The 18,875-nt window shown below is 41.3% G+C and overlaps 1 protein-coding gene across 1 annotated transcript in view; it reads left to right on the top strand.

The window, feature by feature from the left end:
• Positions 1-1,460: 1,460 nt before the first annotated feature.
• The window catches only part of LOC122788689 (extracellular calcium-sensing receptor-like), a 193,580-nt gene continuing 176,165 nt past the window's right edge, over positions 1,461-18,875 (top strand). The window contains exon 1 of the mRNA XM_044055584.1: positions 1,461-1,580. Within this exon, the coding sequence (XP_043911519.1) occupies positions 1,461-1,580 (120 nt within the window). The remainder of the gene's footprint in view (positions 1,581-18,875) is intronic.

Here is an 18,875-nt window from a genome sequence, read left to right as displayed (position 1 = left end):
TGTTTGTAAATCCTTCTTTTACTATTTACGAACATTTGTACAACATATGTACTAAAAACTTGAAAAATGCTCTGTTTAAACATTGTCTCGTGCCCACAGTTCAACAAATTTGTCACTGGAATTCTTGAAACAGTCATTCCAAACCCAAGAGGTGTCTGGCAAACTCTTTTAGAGTTTTGTGAATTTTATTGGCAAGTCAGACTGAAGTCAAGTTGTGTTCCTGGTTTCAATGAGTACATTTCAATACATCCAGTTTTAAAATTAAGAGCAGCCAAACTCTGAGTACATTTCTGCGGAGCAGTATTTTATTCTATATTATCTGGGCACAGAATTGACAATACTATTACGTACAATATTATTTATTTGAGAAAGTGGTAAAACATGGGTAATACATTTTTATATATTTGTGTTATGTTTATTTGAATTCAAATTTATTTATTAATACACTTTTCAATTTGATTGTTGTATTATGTCCTTTCTGTTTAAATGTACTACAAAAGCTTTTGACTTAGAGCTCAAGGAAATAGCTTTACATGTTTCTCTTTTGTGACAACAACTATACCTTCTATGTAAGCTTGAATTAGGATCTTTACAACTTTACATTTAGCCTCTGTTTTGTGATCTGCTCCTATTTAAACCTTCCCTCCATTTTGAATTTTGTTCTGATGAAGTCCAAAGTTATATTTGTCTAGGATGAAAGCGCTTAACATTTTTTTATTTCTGTATGACCTACAATGTTTATACAGGTGACTTATTAAAATGTTTTTTACCCATCTAAATTCAGCTGTAGTTATTTATATAATATGTTATGTTCTGTAAGTTAGTTTTTACTAATAAAGCATTTCAAGGTTTTTAAAAGTGCTTGGTTGTATCCATCTTATTCTACTATTTTCTAAGAAGCTATTATTTTTACCTGCACAGCTGGATTTGAAACCGAACTTGAACTAGACATCAATATGCGTGTGAGTGTATATATTCCATCTGAAAAAAATATGGTACCTCATCCTTAGCTGATTTGTAAATTTCTCACTTGGATTAATTGAGTAAGGATGGGTGTATCTTAGCATCTCAGACTATAAAAAAAAGAATTGATTTATCTCTGTAGAAATATAAATTAGAAATATAAATTTGCATCCAGTAATACACTGTCTGGAAAAAGTATTCCTTACTATTATTTTGTAGATATACAATATACACTATACCATAAACATGTGTCTTACTCAAATACATTCTTTACTATTTCCTAAAATGTATATGAAGCTACTGTAGTATTTGTTCATACTATAAACAACAGCAGTACCACAAAAGTGATGTTATTTATGAGTATTTAAAATGGTTGCAATTATCTTAAAATACTAACAACTTTAAAATATCTCTTTTGAGAACAGTAATAATGTGACTTTCCAAGATTGTTGCAATTTACAGATAATATTGTTATCATTTGCAGATTTCATATAAGGATGTATCGAAATGTGGCTGGCATGGTTTTTGCCCTTGATGAAATTAACCAAAATCCAGAAATATTACCTAATCTCACTCTAGGCTTCAGAATTTATGACTCCTGCTATTCTGACAACAGGGCAATTAAAAGTACTTTGTTATTGTTATCAGGGATACACCACCTTATTCCAAATTATGTATGCAGGTCCCAACCATTTCTACCTGGAATCATTGGGGACCTAATGTCATCAATATCAATCACCATGGCAGATATACTTGGAGTCTACCACATACCTCAGGCATGCAGAAAAATTACTTTTGTATCCTTATACAAACAAAATGGTTTATTTTTGTTGTAGGTCATGTTCTTTATTCTACCTACATGATTTACCTTAGTTTGGAGTTTGTTACCTGTGTTTTATATTTGTTATCCATGTACATTGTCTCTTGCCACTTTGGTATCACAGACAATTAATGCTTTGTTTATGACTAAATGGATCATACTTGAAAATTGGATACAGATAATTATATCTACCCTTTTTAGCACTTTAGTTTAAAATGTACAGTCAGCAAACACAAGTTAATAAAAACATAATTTTACTTCCCCTTATAAAAATGACCTTAGATTTGGTGTTTCACCATAAGAGACTACATACATACATTCAGTCACCACTCCCAGCCACGGTGGAACAGGTACTCCATATACAACTGATAACATCTACAACTGATTACTTTTCTCTTTCTGTTTGTGGTCACACAAGTTTATAGTTTTATAGGTAAGTACTAGGCTAGTTGACATTGTGGACCATTTTAAGCCTAGCCAATTCTCCTTTCAAAGGTTAGAATCAAACCCTGTATTTTGTGTCTGTGAGATTAACACTTTAATCATTATGCCAACTCCCAACCCCTGTTGTATGTAAGTATTAGTAGTAGAGTTTTCTGGTAAGTTGTATATGACAAGTTAACTTTAGTATCTAAAGTCAGGCAAAATAAATAGTCACCCACTTACCTCAAGAATGCATATAACCTTCTGTATTAGAAATGTGCATTTACTATATCAAAGAAATTAATACGTTTGTTAGAAAAAAAGAATGGTATATAGCCTTATAACTGGTAAATGACATAATCTAAATAGAGCAAGTACAATGGTTGTAGGTGTGCGACACAGAACTCACATAGGTAAGATTATCTTGCATATAGGTCTAGAGTAAACTGTCATATTTTAGGCCAGAAAAAACACAGAAACATACAATGCAAACAGCCAAGTACTAGAACTACTTGTAACAGCAGCATATTTAACATAAGAGACCAACCATGTCCTTTTCTTTATGGGCAAAGAACCTTATAGCCTGAGACTGAGCCACATGTTTTGCAGGGCTAAACTCCATGGAATGTACCAACAAAGCAAACTTACCGTTTTACAACATGCGATTAGCTTAGACTCAAATTAGCACTTCCATGACAAGGTGTGCTACACATATTCTTCTTCCTTTTGATTTTACAGAGGCAGCAGTCTGACTGGTACAAACCTACAGAGTTCATTCTCTTTCACACAGCAAAACCATATTCACTAATGCCAGTTGATATAATAGCCTCACTTCTCATTTCTGCTTCTATCTTCACCCTCCCTTCCCCACTCTTTATCTACTTCCCCTTGCCACTGTCAAACTACTCTGACCCACTACCATAATTATATTTATAGTGTTGTATTGATTTCAAAAGACATGCGTAGAATGGACGTGCCTTCGTTGAAGGTTGGGCATCGAGCTGGCACCTGGACACCCATAACAAAATCTACTGCCAATCATTAGCGGACTGGAGTTCTGCTGTGGTGACCCCTAACCGGGAAAAGCCAAAAGAAGAAGAGGTGTTGTATTGATTTTATGTGTATAAATATCTTAAAACATTTCATACCTTTAGATTTTTGCAAAAATGCAGTTATGTATTACTATCATAAAGACGTAGCTATTTAAATTATTCATCAGGACATTGATTGTTAATATTTATTGTATCACCTACTGTAATCTTAAAGATTCTCATTTACAAATGCATTAATTAATGTTAAAAATGTTCGTAGGTGTTTACTAGGCTAACGACCATAAAGGCCTTCTTAAGCCTAGCCATGCATCCCAAATCTCTGACAAATTCTTATACCTGTAATAAGTGTAAGCAGGGGCCTAGGAGGTGAAAAATTTACAAGCAGCCTGTGTCCATTAGAGATATAGGTTCCAAACCAGGGATGGATTTCAGTTCCCCATCTGATTGCCCAAGTTGCACTTGAATTGGGTTATGGAGGAACTTTACTTTACATGGGTGGGGAGTTTGTTCCAGAGACAGTGTAATCTCTGGGATACATACCTGTCTCTCCAGCAGGTCCTATTTATATCACAGACAAGGTTTAAGTCTGGTGCTGTTTGTTTTGTGGATATGCAGGAAGTCCATCAGAGTGGGGTCTGACAATGCCATGTATGCCAGACATAGATCTCTCCTCAAAAGCCTGTAGGAGACAGAATACAGGGATAAGTCCTTGAGGTGGTCTGCACAGAGCATTTTACTAATGGTCTATATTGTTTTAGTGGAGATACTCTGTGGCACTTCCAATTGTTGGATATGCCTGGTTAGGGACATACCAAAGGGGGTATTGTACTCAATGATAGGTCTGATGAATGACAAATACAGTGGAACTATGACTTTCCTGGACTTAGACTCCATACCGTTGTTTATAATTTGTGCAGCATAGAATGATTTCTTCACTGGGCAGCCACGGTGGTACAGCAGTTAGCATTGCCGCCTCACAGCAAGAGGCTCTCTGGTTCAATCATTGGCTGGGGTGCCTTCTGTGTGGAGTCTGCATGTCCTCCCTGTGGTCGTGTGGGTTTCCTCCGGGTGCTTCAATTTCCTCCCACATCCCAAAGACATGCTCTAGATGGATTGGACACTCTAAATTGGCCCTAGGCGTGAGTGAGTGTGTGTGTGCCTTCTGTGGAAGGTGGGGCTCCGGGCTGGCAACTCGACACCGTAAAACTCCACTGCCAATCATGAGTGGACAGCTGATCTGCTGTGGTGACCCCTAACCAGGAGAAGCTGAAAGAAGAAGAAGAAGAATGATTTCTTCACTACTGTAGATGCATGATGGTCAAAGGCTAGGTTACTGTCTATGTGCGCCCTAAGTCTTTTACTACTGGGTAAACTCTAAGAGGTGTGTTGTCAATATGATAGCTAGCAGGGGTGAATGACTTCCCAAAGGATACTATTATGCATTTCTTGACATTTAGTTTTAGTCCATGGCTCTGACACCAGTTGTTTGTCTGTGTCAGCCCTTCCAGGCGAACATCTGCGTCAGTGTGGGATTTAATGACAGCACCATATTTGCAATCGTGTAAATTTAGTCAGCCAGAGAACATTGACACTGGCCTTGACTTTAGAGGTAAGTAAATGCCAAAAAGGAACAGTCCAAGGACCAATCCCTGAGGGACTCCACTTGTAAATGGCCTCTTTGTAGAGGTGGACTCCCCAATTCTAATTTCCTGGGTCCTGTCTGTGAGCCAGTTGGCTATCCACTGGATGACATACGGGTTTGTACCTAACCTATTGAGTTTGTCAACAATGCCCAAGTGGGGCATTGTGTCAAATGCCTTATCCAGGTCAAGGTAGGCAGTGTGAACCATTTTTCCCCTCATCCATTGCTTTGGTGACCTTCTCAAAGAAGTCCACCTGGATGAGTAGGCATGACCTGCCCTTGACAAAATCAAATTGGGTTGGGTCCAGTGTCTGGAGGTTTGATATATCACTATTGACCATTTCCATGAAAATTCTTTACATGTCTTTACACAGACGACTAGTGAGACTTATGGGTATGTAGTTTCCAGAGTCTGTAGATGTTGATTTGTTTGCTGTGCTGCATCTACATTAGATTAGATACACAAAATAAATCAAGATGCTAAAGAAAAAAATGCAAATAATGTGGCTTTCTGTATTAGTAGAAAACACAATTCACTGCTGTAATGAGGTATAATTTCACTAGAAATTCAGAATTAACTATGCATTACAAATTGTTCTTGTTTGCTAAATCCTTCCTCGTGTCTCCCATGCAGGACTAAAGGATAAATACACTTAGGGTACATGAAGAAGCTAAGATGGCAGAGAAATTCTATATAGTATATAAGGGGAATCATAAACAGTGATACACCATAAGTATGAGTATGTACTGGCAATTCATAAAAAATGGTGCATATAATGGCTCCTTCCCATATTAAATGTGAACCATGCAATGGAGCAAGGAGCACAAACATCACTGCAGTAACCGCACATGGTAGACCATGACATTAGAATGCACATCAAATGACCATAGTGAATAGCACTATAGATAGAGAGGAGAAATACCAAGTCAATCACAGAATGCCTGAGTGAACATACTCAAACATGACCTGTAGCTGTAAGTTTAAAATCACTATGTGAAAATTTAGAATTTTAATGGCCATCCTCCACTTAATGCACTAGTACACCCACACACGTGAGCATCCTTAACTACATATTACACTAAAGGTGTACAGCTGGAGTTCCACAGGTATGTACCAAAATATTGCCTATCTTTTGGCATGCAGACCAGATGAATCTGTCCACATATTCATGTGTCTTAATCATACACAACTATGAGGATTTGTGCAAATAACCAGTTGTATAGTTAGGTATGTCTATGCATCAACCTCATATGCTGTTGGCCTCTTGCATGCTGTGTGTTTTGCTTTGCAATGCACTCATTTAATTTTGTGTTGTCATGTAACCATCTCATAAATGATACATCATATATACCATGACTGATACACCATATTGTATTTGATATGCATAGCTCTATAAAATCATGTATCACCATATACTGTCCTTTATATAGAAGTTGTTAATGTATATGTCAGAATAAGTGAATTAATTTAGGCATCCAGTATGAATGTTGCTATATAGAATGGCAAAGTGTTTGCATGGCTGGATAAATCAAATCACTGATAAGCTTAACTCATCTGGGACATATAGGATAATGTTAAAGAATTACCTGCTCCAAACAACATAAATGCATCAACACACGAGTGTGAGATGAAACATAAAAATGTTTTATAAAATATTTAAGTAATAAAAACATTGACAACACAACTTTACTTTTCTCCACTTAATGTCTGCATGTTGCTGCTATTTCTTCATGTTGATGGCCACCACCTGGTGTTGTAGCTGACCCAGAGCACTAGGCAAGACACAGACAGTCCCTGCTCTCCTTTCCACCAATGCTCCCACATCACAGGGGCATTATCTTTACTTTCCAACCAGGATGTCTAGCTGCTGAATCTGCAGAGGCAGCTATCTAATCACCTCATAGAGAGGCCTGACAGCCTGCATTAATCTACCCTAATCTGCAGCAATACAACATCTAGGATCTTCTCACACACTAGCTGCTGCTACTGTTCCACATCTTGTCTTTATCTGAAAGATAAAGACCAGTGAAGTGCACCTACTACTAAGCTAGCAACAAATAGACCTGCAAAACCAGACTTATCACATTAGTCATGCATCCCATGGTAATGAAAGCAAACAAATCACATGGATGTCAATGTCTGTTCTCTGCAGGTGTCTCAGTTGAGGTGGTCCAGAGGGCAGCCACTGGTATAAACATGAGAGTAGTAAATGATGTGCTATTGTAATACAGGGGACACTCTCTGCTCTGCTCCCCTCAGAACAATGCACTGCCTAGGCATTTAGGTAGTAGTGAGGTATACTTTCTGCACAGCTATTACCCAGAATTCAGTGGTCAAGGTGCATTGGGGTAGCAAATGATATGTTATGGCTACACATGGTGCACCTTCTACAAAGCTGCCACACAACACAGCGGTCTAGGTGCATGGGATAATAAGTGATGTGCTATAGGTACACAGAATGTATTTTTTTTTTGTTTTCCAGAACACAGTGCTCAAGATGCATTAGGGGTAGCAAGTGATGCATTATGGATACAAAGGGTGCAATTTCTGCACTGTTGTTCTGAAGGACACAATGGTCAGAGTGCATGAAGGTAGCAGTTGGTACCATAGATCTGATAAAAGGAGGTATACCTCTGTAACAATAAGACTAATGTTGCAGCTGTTAGGACTGCTTAACAGGTAAAAATGTTGCCAGGCTGCTTTGAACCCCCCACCATTTCCATCATGTACAATGGGTGCACTGCTTCTCCATATCTAATTTACTGCATTTTTCGTTGAACAAGAAACATAACCACAAGCTGCAATTCACTTTTTTATAAGGAATGTTTCTAAAATTAAGAGTCCAAACATTTGTTTTCCAAAGATTCCCCACATTTGACTTTTTTTTCAGTTTTGTTGCCTTTCTCTCTCTGTGAGTCTACACCAATTTCTATCAATAAACAAATCCGATAAGATACTCCACTTGTGGTAGGAGTATCCCTCCAATCAATAAGGTGATGGGGCTATCATTAATATCTGGAGGAGTCTCACAACTCACAAAACTGCTATTGTTGCACCGATTTCAACTGTTCTGCTCTTTGGGGGTACAGTGACCTTCTGCACTTGCATCTTACTGTAAATTCTCTTTCTGCTTAACCTACGTCTGGTGAGCCCATTTGATAAGAACTCAAACTCCTTTTTGCTTTCTCAAAAATAGCACAGACCTTTAAGTCTTCAAAAGTGGAAAGTTCATCTTCTTTAAACTTTATTAAAACTAATAGGAAGCCTTTTAGGTCTGCCTTGTGTCAGGTATCTCTTTTTCACTGTACAGTGTCTAAACATATAAGCAAAATAGTTTTGAAACTACAGAGAGTTTACAGTCGTAAAGCTACCAGCAGTAGTTGTAGTTGAAGAGTTTACAGATGAGGTGAATGGGGCACCATAAATTCTTACCAGGGATAGCATCCACAACCCTCTTGGACATGGGCAGTCATCAGTAAATGCAATCCTGGATATTAACTAGTACTTCTATGGTATTACATTGGATTGAAACAGCTATGCTTAAAATGACCTCTGGATTGATAGCCTGATAATCTCCTATGATCCTGTGATCCTATGAAGAACTTCTCTGACCAGGCTACTTACTCCTAGATCTGCCCTCTCTTCTGCCATCCTTGTTACTGGCTATGACCTGCTAGCAGAAACTATTGTCCATGCTCAGAGAAGGCAACATGGTGCTTCCTCTCCTGTCTCACTCCCTGACCACTGGAACTCTTTTGAGATACAATTTTTGCCCCAGTCATTATCATCTGTGCCAATGCTGTTGTCACACGTGCCACAATTTCTCCACCTGGTGTTTGCAGGCAGGATGATGGCACTGATCCATTTGGCACAAACTTCAGAACTGGGTCTAATCTCAGTGCTTATTTTCAAGTGTCAGTCTTGGTACACAAGGTCCTGTGACCTTGACATCAGCTCTGTTCATGAGGGTACTACCAGCATTAATGATATCTGCAGCAATGCTGACATATGTTTGTTCAGTGTTGATGCGCTGTCAGTGCTGGTATTAGCGGCATTAATGATGCCAACATCAGTGCTGGCCACTGGTTTCCCAGGGTTGATTCCTTTGTCATCTTTGTTAATGTTGGCACTGGTGCTAGTTTACTTATAGCTGGAGTTTGGCTTGCTTTTAGAACATTGAATAAGACCAGGAGCAATGAATGAACTTGAAAATTATCTTGTCTAGCTGTTGAAAGACAAAGAATGATATTCTGCTTTCCAGAGACACAGTTTGGTCATGTTTGTATAGTTTTGCATGTGTTTCTTCATCTAAGTTAGTTAGAAATAGGCAGTTTTAGTCATCTTTTAATCTGAAGTATAGGGACAGCATTTGTCTGCCTGTACAAAAGTTTTTATTTGAATTTTCTTCTGCAAATGCTTGTGTTTTATGGATATTTAATTACCAGTAGGCTTTGATTAATTTTAAGTATTTTATTATTGAAAAATAATATTTCAAAGACAGAATATGATATATGTTTCCTGCATGTTTAATTGTCAGCATACTTTGCAAAATTTTAGATAGACTATTTTATTATTCAACAATAATATTTCAAAGACACACCCCCGGATTCACAAAAGCTTGCACGGAGTGCAAGATGAGTGTAGGAGTTCACGCCGGCAATATATCTGCCATGCAATCCAGGAACAGCTGGCAGGGGCGTGCACAGCAGCTGCTAAAGCTAGTCTTGCACGGACAGTGTCATGGTTTGCAAATTACCTCATTTGCTGGTAAAAGCCATGCAAATGAGGTAAATTTGCTATCCAGCAAACACAAACTGTCCGTGGAAGATTAGTGTTACCTGCAGAAATGTACTCCGTTGGTAACGGAGTACTTGTCGGCAAATAGCAAAACAGAGCTATGACAGCTCTAAATAAAAGATGCATACAGTTGAGGAAGTATGCCAGTGGCCAGATATAAGGCCATTGGCATTGCAAAATGTTTAAAAACATAAAAATTTTACTTTTTTCCCCCCGATCGCCGATGTTTAAGCATAGTGCAGCACTGCGCAAACGTGCGGCACTTTAAAAAACAAGAAAATCATTTTAAAAAAGCCAAAAATAGGCATTTTTCACTAAAAAGCTTATTCTGCCATGCAGGTGAATGTCAGGCTGAAGACAACATGGCTACTGACTAGTGGTTGCTAAGGGGGGGGGGGGAGCTCAGTGTGAGAGATGTAACCATGCATTACTAGGCAATCCTATGCAAATGAGGATAAAGATAGTGAATCCCAATTTTCCCCAGCATGTGAGGCATGTCCCAAGAGTGTAAGATTAGGAGTAGGTGAGTAGAAGACTAGAATATAGGTGACATCATGAGGGGGTGTATCAGACAGGCTGTAAGCTAATTGGAGCACAGTGGCTTGTGTTTGCCCTGAGTTGCTTAGGATTGCAAATAGACGTGTCTACAGTTGTTCTATTTGAAAACCTCAAACCCAAACTGCACACTGTTAAAAGATAGGAAACTCCTTGCAAACATGCACACAGCATGTGTGCGTGTGTGCACGTGTTTGTGCAGCGCTGCCCCGGGCGGAAACAGAAAGGCAAAAGGAAGGAAAAGAAGTAGTAGGAAGTTAACCAAGGAGAACTAGCAGAGCTGCCAGGTGAAATATATCAGAACCAGCCAATTACACAGGCAGACTAACCCAGCCCAGCCCAGCACTCTAAACTCTGCAAACACCATTCCCCCCTGTTTTTTCTCAAGAACTCTGCAACACTGCACTATACAAAGAGGGAAAGCTTAAAAAACTTGTCAGACAAAATGTTAGGGGCTGCTCTTGCTATCATAAACCAACACGTGCAAGGTGCTGAGGGTGGTGATGTTGTGAATGCTGCTGAGCAACCCACAGTGAGGAGACGGAGAAGAGTGTACAGACCCAGGGTAACCCACCAGGAGCTACATGAACTGGAGATAGTGGAGCGCTATAGGGTGGGCAGGGACCTCCTACAGTAAATTGTTGAGCTGTGCCGGCCACGCCTCACACACAGAACCAACAGAGGGGAACCCATCCCAGTGGATACCAAGGTATGTGTTGGCCTAAAAATACTAGCTGCAGGTACCTTCCAAAGACCAAATGGTGATATGATGGGGATTTCACAGGCATCAGCATCCAGGGTACTCCACCAGTTCCTAGATGCCATATCAGCACATGTCAGTGACCACATATATTTCCACAATTCCCGTGAGGCAATGGCCAGCAATATGCGTCTTTTCCACCAAATAGCAGAGTACCCTGAGGTAGTGGGTGCAATAGACTGCATGCACATATGCATCAAAGCACCACCTGGTGAGCGGGGTAGGGTCTACATCAACCACAAGGGCTTCCCCTCCATCAACTGCCAGTTCATGTGCGATGCCCAGGGAATAATAATGAATGTCTGTGCTGGATGCCCTGGAAGCTATCACGATTCCCACATTTGGCATCTGACCCAGCTGTACCAGTTATTTGCCAATAGGGACATTCCCTATGATCACCTAGTAGGGGATGCTGGATACTCACTAGAGCCATGGCTGTTGACACCCATCAGAAATGCACACACACCTGAACAAGAACTCCATAATGAGGCACACGCACAAACAAGAATCATAATTGAGCGTGTGTTTGGGATGCTCAAGTCATGGTTCCAGTGCCTGGACACATCTGGTGGAGCCTTGCAGTACCCACCAACTATATGTAACCAAATTGTTATGGTATGTGCCATGCTACACAATATGATCCTGCGGAAACAGCTGCAGCAGGAACAGCATGGGGCAGGGCCAAACAGCCCCCCCCTATTGCCAAGGCCTGCACAGGCACAGTGTGACTCAGAGGGCTAACAACCTGAGCCTGCCCCAGTAGGCAGAAGGAGGCATGCCCAGTTTGCCCTGGCCTTGGCAAAGAGGCAATGCATAGCACATACACTGACTCAATAAGAACCCTGGAAATTACACCTCTCTCTGACTCGCACATAGAGTAAAAGGGATGCCTAACTTGACACTACCTGTTTTCAAACATGTATAGGGAGTGTACTATGTGCATCCAACATAGGCAGCCCTGCAGCACCACCCTCAATACTGGCACAGACACAACTTAAGTCACTCACACATACCAGTTGGGGGGGGTCACATACCTAACAGTCACAGCCAGCAGGACAGTTGTAGACAAACGCAAACACAAACAAATGCTGTGTCATGCCCTCTGAAAAGGCATATGGGTAACATCCCCCCAGGCCAATGCAGACAGATAACAGCAGGTTGGGTAGGCTATGAAGTCACAAACTAATACGCGTGTAATTGGAAGCTAAGGTCTGTACTACAGTGGTATGCCTCAAGCCAGTACGCTAGGCAAGAGTACAGACTGAAATGGAGTACCTGACATAGCAGTGCAGGCCTAGCAAATGTGTATAAGTGTCAGGTGTACCCCTCATCCTATGTACATCCACAGTATCAATCAGGTGTGCCTCCCCGGGTAGAAATGTACAAATAATAGCTGTCCCCCCGTATGTAGAAATGTTGATAAGTCTATGCAAATTGACTCATGGAAGCCCTGCAGGCACAGTGTGCTTCCTGTTGATGTACAGCACAAAGGTGAGCCCTGAAGTAAAAAACAACTTAATTTTTCACACACATATAGTATATATGCCCATAGTGGGCATGCTCACACACTTAAACAAATATAGCAAATTTCAGTCAACAACATACTGAAAGGTCATACTGGGCATGCTCACATATTTAAACAAAGCAAATTTCAGTTAACAACATACTGAACGGTCACACTGAACATACTCACACACTTAGGCCATGTCTGAGTACAGCAGTGGGCCACACATATCTGGCAGTTGCAGTCCTTACTCCAGACACATGTCACTATTCACCAATCCTGCCTTGTGCACATAGTGATATAAAAACAGACCCATATAATATATTGGCCATGCAGATCAGGCTTATAAGACAATAGTTCCCATGGTCTGTTGTGCACCAACACTTGTGGAGTGTGCCAAATGTTGCTGTAACATAGTGATATAAAAACAGACCCATATAATATATTGGACCCCTGTCATAATCAAACTATGTAATAGAAGTACTTAAGTTGTTCAAAGAAAGTTAAAATCCAGAGAAGACCAATACATCTCCGATCAGTATCATCAAGAAACAATGAGCACTCCTAACATTATCCAAGCCAAGCTCTGCCAAAAATATTGCCAAAGATTCCATAGAGAACCATGAAGCTTTCTTTAGCTATGTCATAAATATCAATGTAAACTCATATATGTTCTGCGTTAGTGCAAAGTGTAAATGAATACATGCACATGACTGACATTGCCAACATCTTGTCAGGCAGGTTCATACATATTTACCCCACTCTCACTGACAAAAGGGCTCATTACCATACCTGGAGATTGTGAATACCCAGAAATCACATATACAATGGTTAAACAGCTCTATCCAAACCTAAAAACATGGTATTTATGGGATGACTTGGTGTCCCTGGCAGTGTCATATGTGAACTCCAGAACAAACAGACCCTGCACCTGAACAGTCTGTTGAGACTCACCCTCTGTACAGGATATTAAACTGTTGAATGGGTTACAGCAACATTTGGCACACTCCACAAGTGTTGGTGCACAACAGACCATGGAAACTATTGTCTTATAAGCCAGATCTGCAAGGCCATGGAGTCCATCATTATGGAACTCATAAACAGAGCAATTGGGAGCCTACAAACACCAAACCCTACCCATTTTGGTTTGGTCAGGGCAGATCATGGTCCCTAAACCTGCTAGGCAGTTTTCAAGGCAGTTACCCAGGACATACATCAATGAAATGAGCTCCACATGGCCTACATAGACCTTGAAAAGCCCTTTTACAACATCCCACACACATGTCGTATCCACAAAATCAACAACCTGTGCATAAACACGTATATCATCTGATGGATTGCCAACTGGGGCACAAATAGATCCCACAAGGTAAGAATTGTGGTGTCCCTATTGGACTGTAAGCTGGTAACAACTGCTGTACCCCATGGCTCAGTCCTGGGACCGCTCCTGTCTGGTGTATACTTTTCAGAAGTACAGTCAAACACATGAGGGCAATGGTTAGCAAAGTTTGTGGATGACTGCAAAAAGGTTGTCATAATTGATGTTTGGGACAACAGAGACATCCTTAAAAAGGGCCTCAGTCAGACAGATGTGGTGTCAAAATTATGACCTCGAGCTACAGTCATACAAATAGCACATAGGTGCCAACACCCTAAATATGGAGGTAATAATAAGGGATCTATGGACACATGTGGATAGTCATCTCTACTTTCAGAAACACATTCACAAAGTGGTTAGAAAATCAAGCTAAGTGTCCCCACAAATTGCCAAAGTTTTTGCATGTAGGTCAAAGGAGGTTTCCTCTACTCATCAATCATCAGATCCATCAGAGAGTACCATGACACACTTGCAATGAATCTGACTAGGCACCTTCAGCAGCTGGAAAGACCACTGAAGTACTTCAACAAGAGGATTACTGGCCCCAAACAGTTGCCCCATGCAACAAGACTGAAGTAACTCAATCTGTACTCTGTTGCATATCATCTACTCAGGCGATCTCTGCCCAACATACAGGTCCATATCCAATGCAGAACTGATGTACATGCTCAGTCTGAAGTAAACCCAAGCTCACTGTGCCACATGCTCTAGGGATATAGTAATCACAACAATAAATAGAACATGTTGGAGGGAAACATTACTAACTCACAGACTTCCCTTGCTTTGGAACAGGCTCCCAACCTACATTAAGCTGAGTCTCTCACTGACACTCTTCCAGAGGAGCCTTGATGAGTGTATGTGAAACTGAAATGTTACACCATGGATCACTTCATCAACTCTACTACACAGAGGCATAGGGAACTAACCCCAGGTGTGGTGATAGCTGCACACTCTGACCATACTAATATATGCCTTCAGGCAGATAGCCTATTACCTACCTATGTACCTATATATGTAGGGGTAACACAGTATAATAAGCCAAAGATGGATGGGCAGAGATGTGTGTAAGAGGGTGACCATGACAAGGAGCCATCCAGGACTGTCCCACCCAGCACACATCCCAATGGCACAAAAGACATGAGGTGCACATCTCACCCACTGTACATAATAGCCACCAGTATCTGTAAGCATTACAGTGTATGTGGTGCATGTGCCTGCTGTACAACATGACTGTACAATGAAGTACACATATACTATCTGTGGACATGTACCTGTCACATAGGTGCATAGGTATGCAGTAGACTATCTTCACGAAGGCATATATTAGTCTAGGCAAGTTGTGCAGCTTTCACCACCCCATTGGTTAGTCTCCTAAGCCCTTGTTCTAATAGCTGGTACCCTAATCCCCTTTCTAGTGGGGCTGCTGATGTGATCCCTGGCATGAATTGTCTGTTTCCCATCCACTCATCAAGGTTCCTATTGAAGAGTGTCAGCGAGGGGCTCTGTCTGATGTACACTGGGACTCTGTTCTACAGTAAGGCAAGTCTCTAGATGGTACTCTATCCCACCAGCATGTTGTATTCATTGTTATGATGAGGTTCATATCCCTGGAGTGTGTAGTGCGACTCAATTTTGTTTTCCTTAGATGGAGCATTTTCAACAGTTATGTGTTGGACATGGCTCTGTATGTTAGGCAGAGTTTGCCTCTGAGAAGGCGGTATGCAACAGAGAACAGATTTAGTTTTTCCAGTTATGTTGCATAACACAACTGTGGTGAGGTACCTCTGTGGTCTCTCCAGCTGCTGGATATGCCTAGTCGAGTACATCCAAAATGGTGCATTGGACTCAATGATGGATCTGATGACTTAAGAGTAGAGGGACACCACTACCTCTTGTGATCTTGATGCAAACCCTTTGTTGATTAAGTGGGCCACATAGGATTTCCTAACCACTTTGGCAACATGGTTTTCAAAGGAAAGATGACTATCTACTTGTGTCCCCAGATCCCTTATTACCTCATTAGTGTTCAAGGGGTAACACCTATGTGGTAGTTTGTGGGTACTTTGTTTTCCCCAAAGGGGATTACTACGCATTCTTCCACATTGAGCTTGAGGCCATGATTCTGACACCACACATCTGTCTCATAGAGTCCCTTCTGGAGAATATTTGTGTCATCCGGGGAATCTATTATGGCACACACTTTACAGTTCCCAGCAAACTTAGTCAACCACAACCCTCCTGTGTTGGCATGTACTTCTGAGAAGTATATAACAAACAGGAGGGGCCCTAGGACTGAACCCTGGGGGACACCAGTTGTTACCGGTTTAGAGTCTGACATGTAGCCAGCAACTCTTAATTTGTGGGATCTATCTGTGAGCCAGTTTGCAATCCATCTTGTGATGTATAGATTTATGCCCAGGTTGGTGAGTTCATCTATGATACCTGACTGAGGAATGGTGTCAAAGGCCTTAGCAAGGTATAGGTAGGCTGTGTGGAGCTCCTTTCAATCATCTGTAGCCTGGGTAACTGTCTCAAAGAAATCCACCCAGTTCAGGAGGCATGATCTGCCTTTGACGAAGCCAAACTGGGTGTGCTCAACTGTGTGAAGGTTCCCAATGTCTTTATTGTTGAGTTCCATTATGATTGGCTCCATTGCCTTGCAGATCAGACTCATCAGGCTCATAGAGCAGGAATGCCAAGGGTCTGTTGCAGCCCCACCCCTGTGGAGTGGGAAGAACGTTGCTATGCAACATTCTATGGGTACATATCCTGTAGAGAGGATGTAGAGAAAGGTGTAGGTATCCTTGATGAATATGGATACATCCCCACCCTATGTGCTATGATCCAGATTCTGATGCCAGAAGGTATGGAATGAGTAGTATTCTGGTAGTGCTGATGTGCTCTCTGGAGCCTTGACCTAGGTTTCTGTTACTGCACAGATATCAATATTCTCCACACTGAGGAGTGCCTCAAGTGTGTGCATTTGGAGGCTGAGACTTCTGGCAATGAGTAGCATTTAGCTCACTTTGTGGTTATATATGTTGGTTACGGGGGTTGGTTTGTCCTTTGAGCCTTGCCTAAAAAAAAGGTAGAATGGGGACAGCAAGAGCCTTGGCCAGTATTCAGAAGCATAGGGATGACAGGTGCAAACCATCTCTAGCGAAGCAATGAGGCTTGTCTATCATGTCATCCCAGGCAGACAGAGACTGGATCCCCTTTGAATGACACCAGAAGCTCAGCCAATTGTTGAAGTTTATCATCTTTCTGTTATATTGCAGTATCATGTAGGTGAAGGTAAGATGCTACTCAAGGTCAGGGTCATACCAGCCTGGGCTACATGATCATAGAGCTACTATATATCTCTTGTCATGTTGTCCTGGGAGGTATGTCTCAGATCATTCACACTGACATGTACAAAGACCACGTCATATATGTACCTGGAGTGATGTAAGTGCTTGTGTTATGTGGTGGATCATAGCACCTGACAGACAACTGACAGTGACCTTCCCCTTGTCCAGTCTAGTGAGTGGAACATCTGTGTGCCTGACTATGGAGTCACCTATTACTAGTGTGTTGGGTATGTTGTTTTGCCTTAGGGCCTGTTGTGAGGCACACTGCTTTGGTGTATTATGTGTTTTCTGGCATGTGATTGGAGGTGCATGGTGCTTGCTTGTCTGCTTAAGAGGACACTTTCTCTTTTTCAGATTAATATTTGCATTCTCCGAGTATGGTAATGTGTATTTATGTGTGTGTTTTGCTGGTACTTATATTGTAGGTCTATGTGAGACTGTTGGTGTTGTGCTTGTATGACCCTACTAATCTTGACTGTATTGTCCAGTATTGGGTTGACAGAGCTTAGCCACCAGTTTGACCCTGTGTGTGCCAGCATGTGGTGCATCAACCCATATATGATATGGTTATGGCCTATGCATACAATATACTCACAATACACCTAGTATGATAAGCCTGCTGAGTTTAGCAAATGTGAAAAACCCCTTTGGGCAAACTGTCAGCGAGTAGTGTCTGTATTGCACCCTGAAACTCCATATTGCTTGCTGAAGTGTAAAAAAGTACTTAGTTTGGAATAAGAACCCTGCACTTGCCAACTGTGTGTGTGTGTGTGTGTGTGTGTGTGTGTGTGTGTGTGTGTGTGTGTCTGTCTCTCCCTGGGGAGGGAGCAACCTTTTTGGAGAATACTCACACCCCTTAAAAGTGATATACTCATCTTTGTCAAGACTGATGATGTCACCATCCTACAAATACACCTGTGGGAAGGTGAAATCCCAGTAATGTGTATAGTGTGTTGTGTAAATGCGTACTGCTGTAGTATCATAATGTAGTTAGGTATGAGTTTGAATCCTGCACTTGCCAATTGTGTGTGTGTGTGTGTGTGTGTGTGCGCGCGTGCGTCTGTCTGTCTCTCCCTGGGGAGGGAGCAACCTTTTTGGAGACTACTCACACCCCTTAAAAGTGATACACTCATCTTTGTCAAGTCTGATGATGTCACCATCCTACAAATACACCTGTGGGAAGGTGAAATCCCACTAATGTATATAGCGCATCATGTAAATGCGTACTGTTGTAGTATCATAATGTAGTTAGGTAGGAGTTTGAATCCTGCACTTGCCAACTGTGTGTGTGTGTGTGTGTCTCTGTCTCTCCCTGGGGAGGGAGCAACCTTTTTGGAGACTACTTACACCCCTTAAAAGTGATACACTCATCTTTGTCAAGTCTGATGATGTCACCATCCTACAAATACACCTGTGGGAAGGTGAAATCCCAGTAATGTGTATAGCGCGTTGTGTAAATGTGTACTGCTGTAGTATCATAATGTAGTTAGGTAGGAGTTTGAATCCCACACTTGCTAACTGTGTGTGTGTATTCCAGTTGTGTCCAGGTGTGTGAGAGTGTGTGACACCGTTGGTCAATGTGGAGTGGGTTTTGATTTTTCTAGTGTATTACATATCACAATGACAACTG

This window comes from Protopterus annectens, chromosome 14.part0 (genome assembly GCF_019279795.1).
Source record: "Protopterus annectens isolate FY-2018-M chromosome 14.part0, PAN1.0, whole genome shotgun sequence".
Lineage (NCBI taxonomy): Eukaryota > Metazoa > Chordata > Ceratodontiformes > Protopteridae > Protopterus > Protopterus annectens.
Note: the sequence above shows the minus strand (reverse complement) of the source record. Positions and strands in the feature narration are given on the sequence as shown.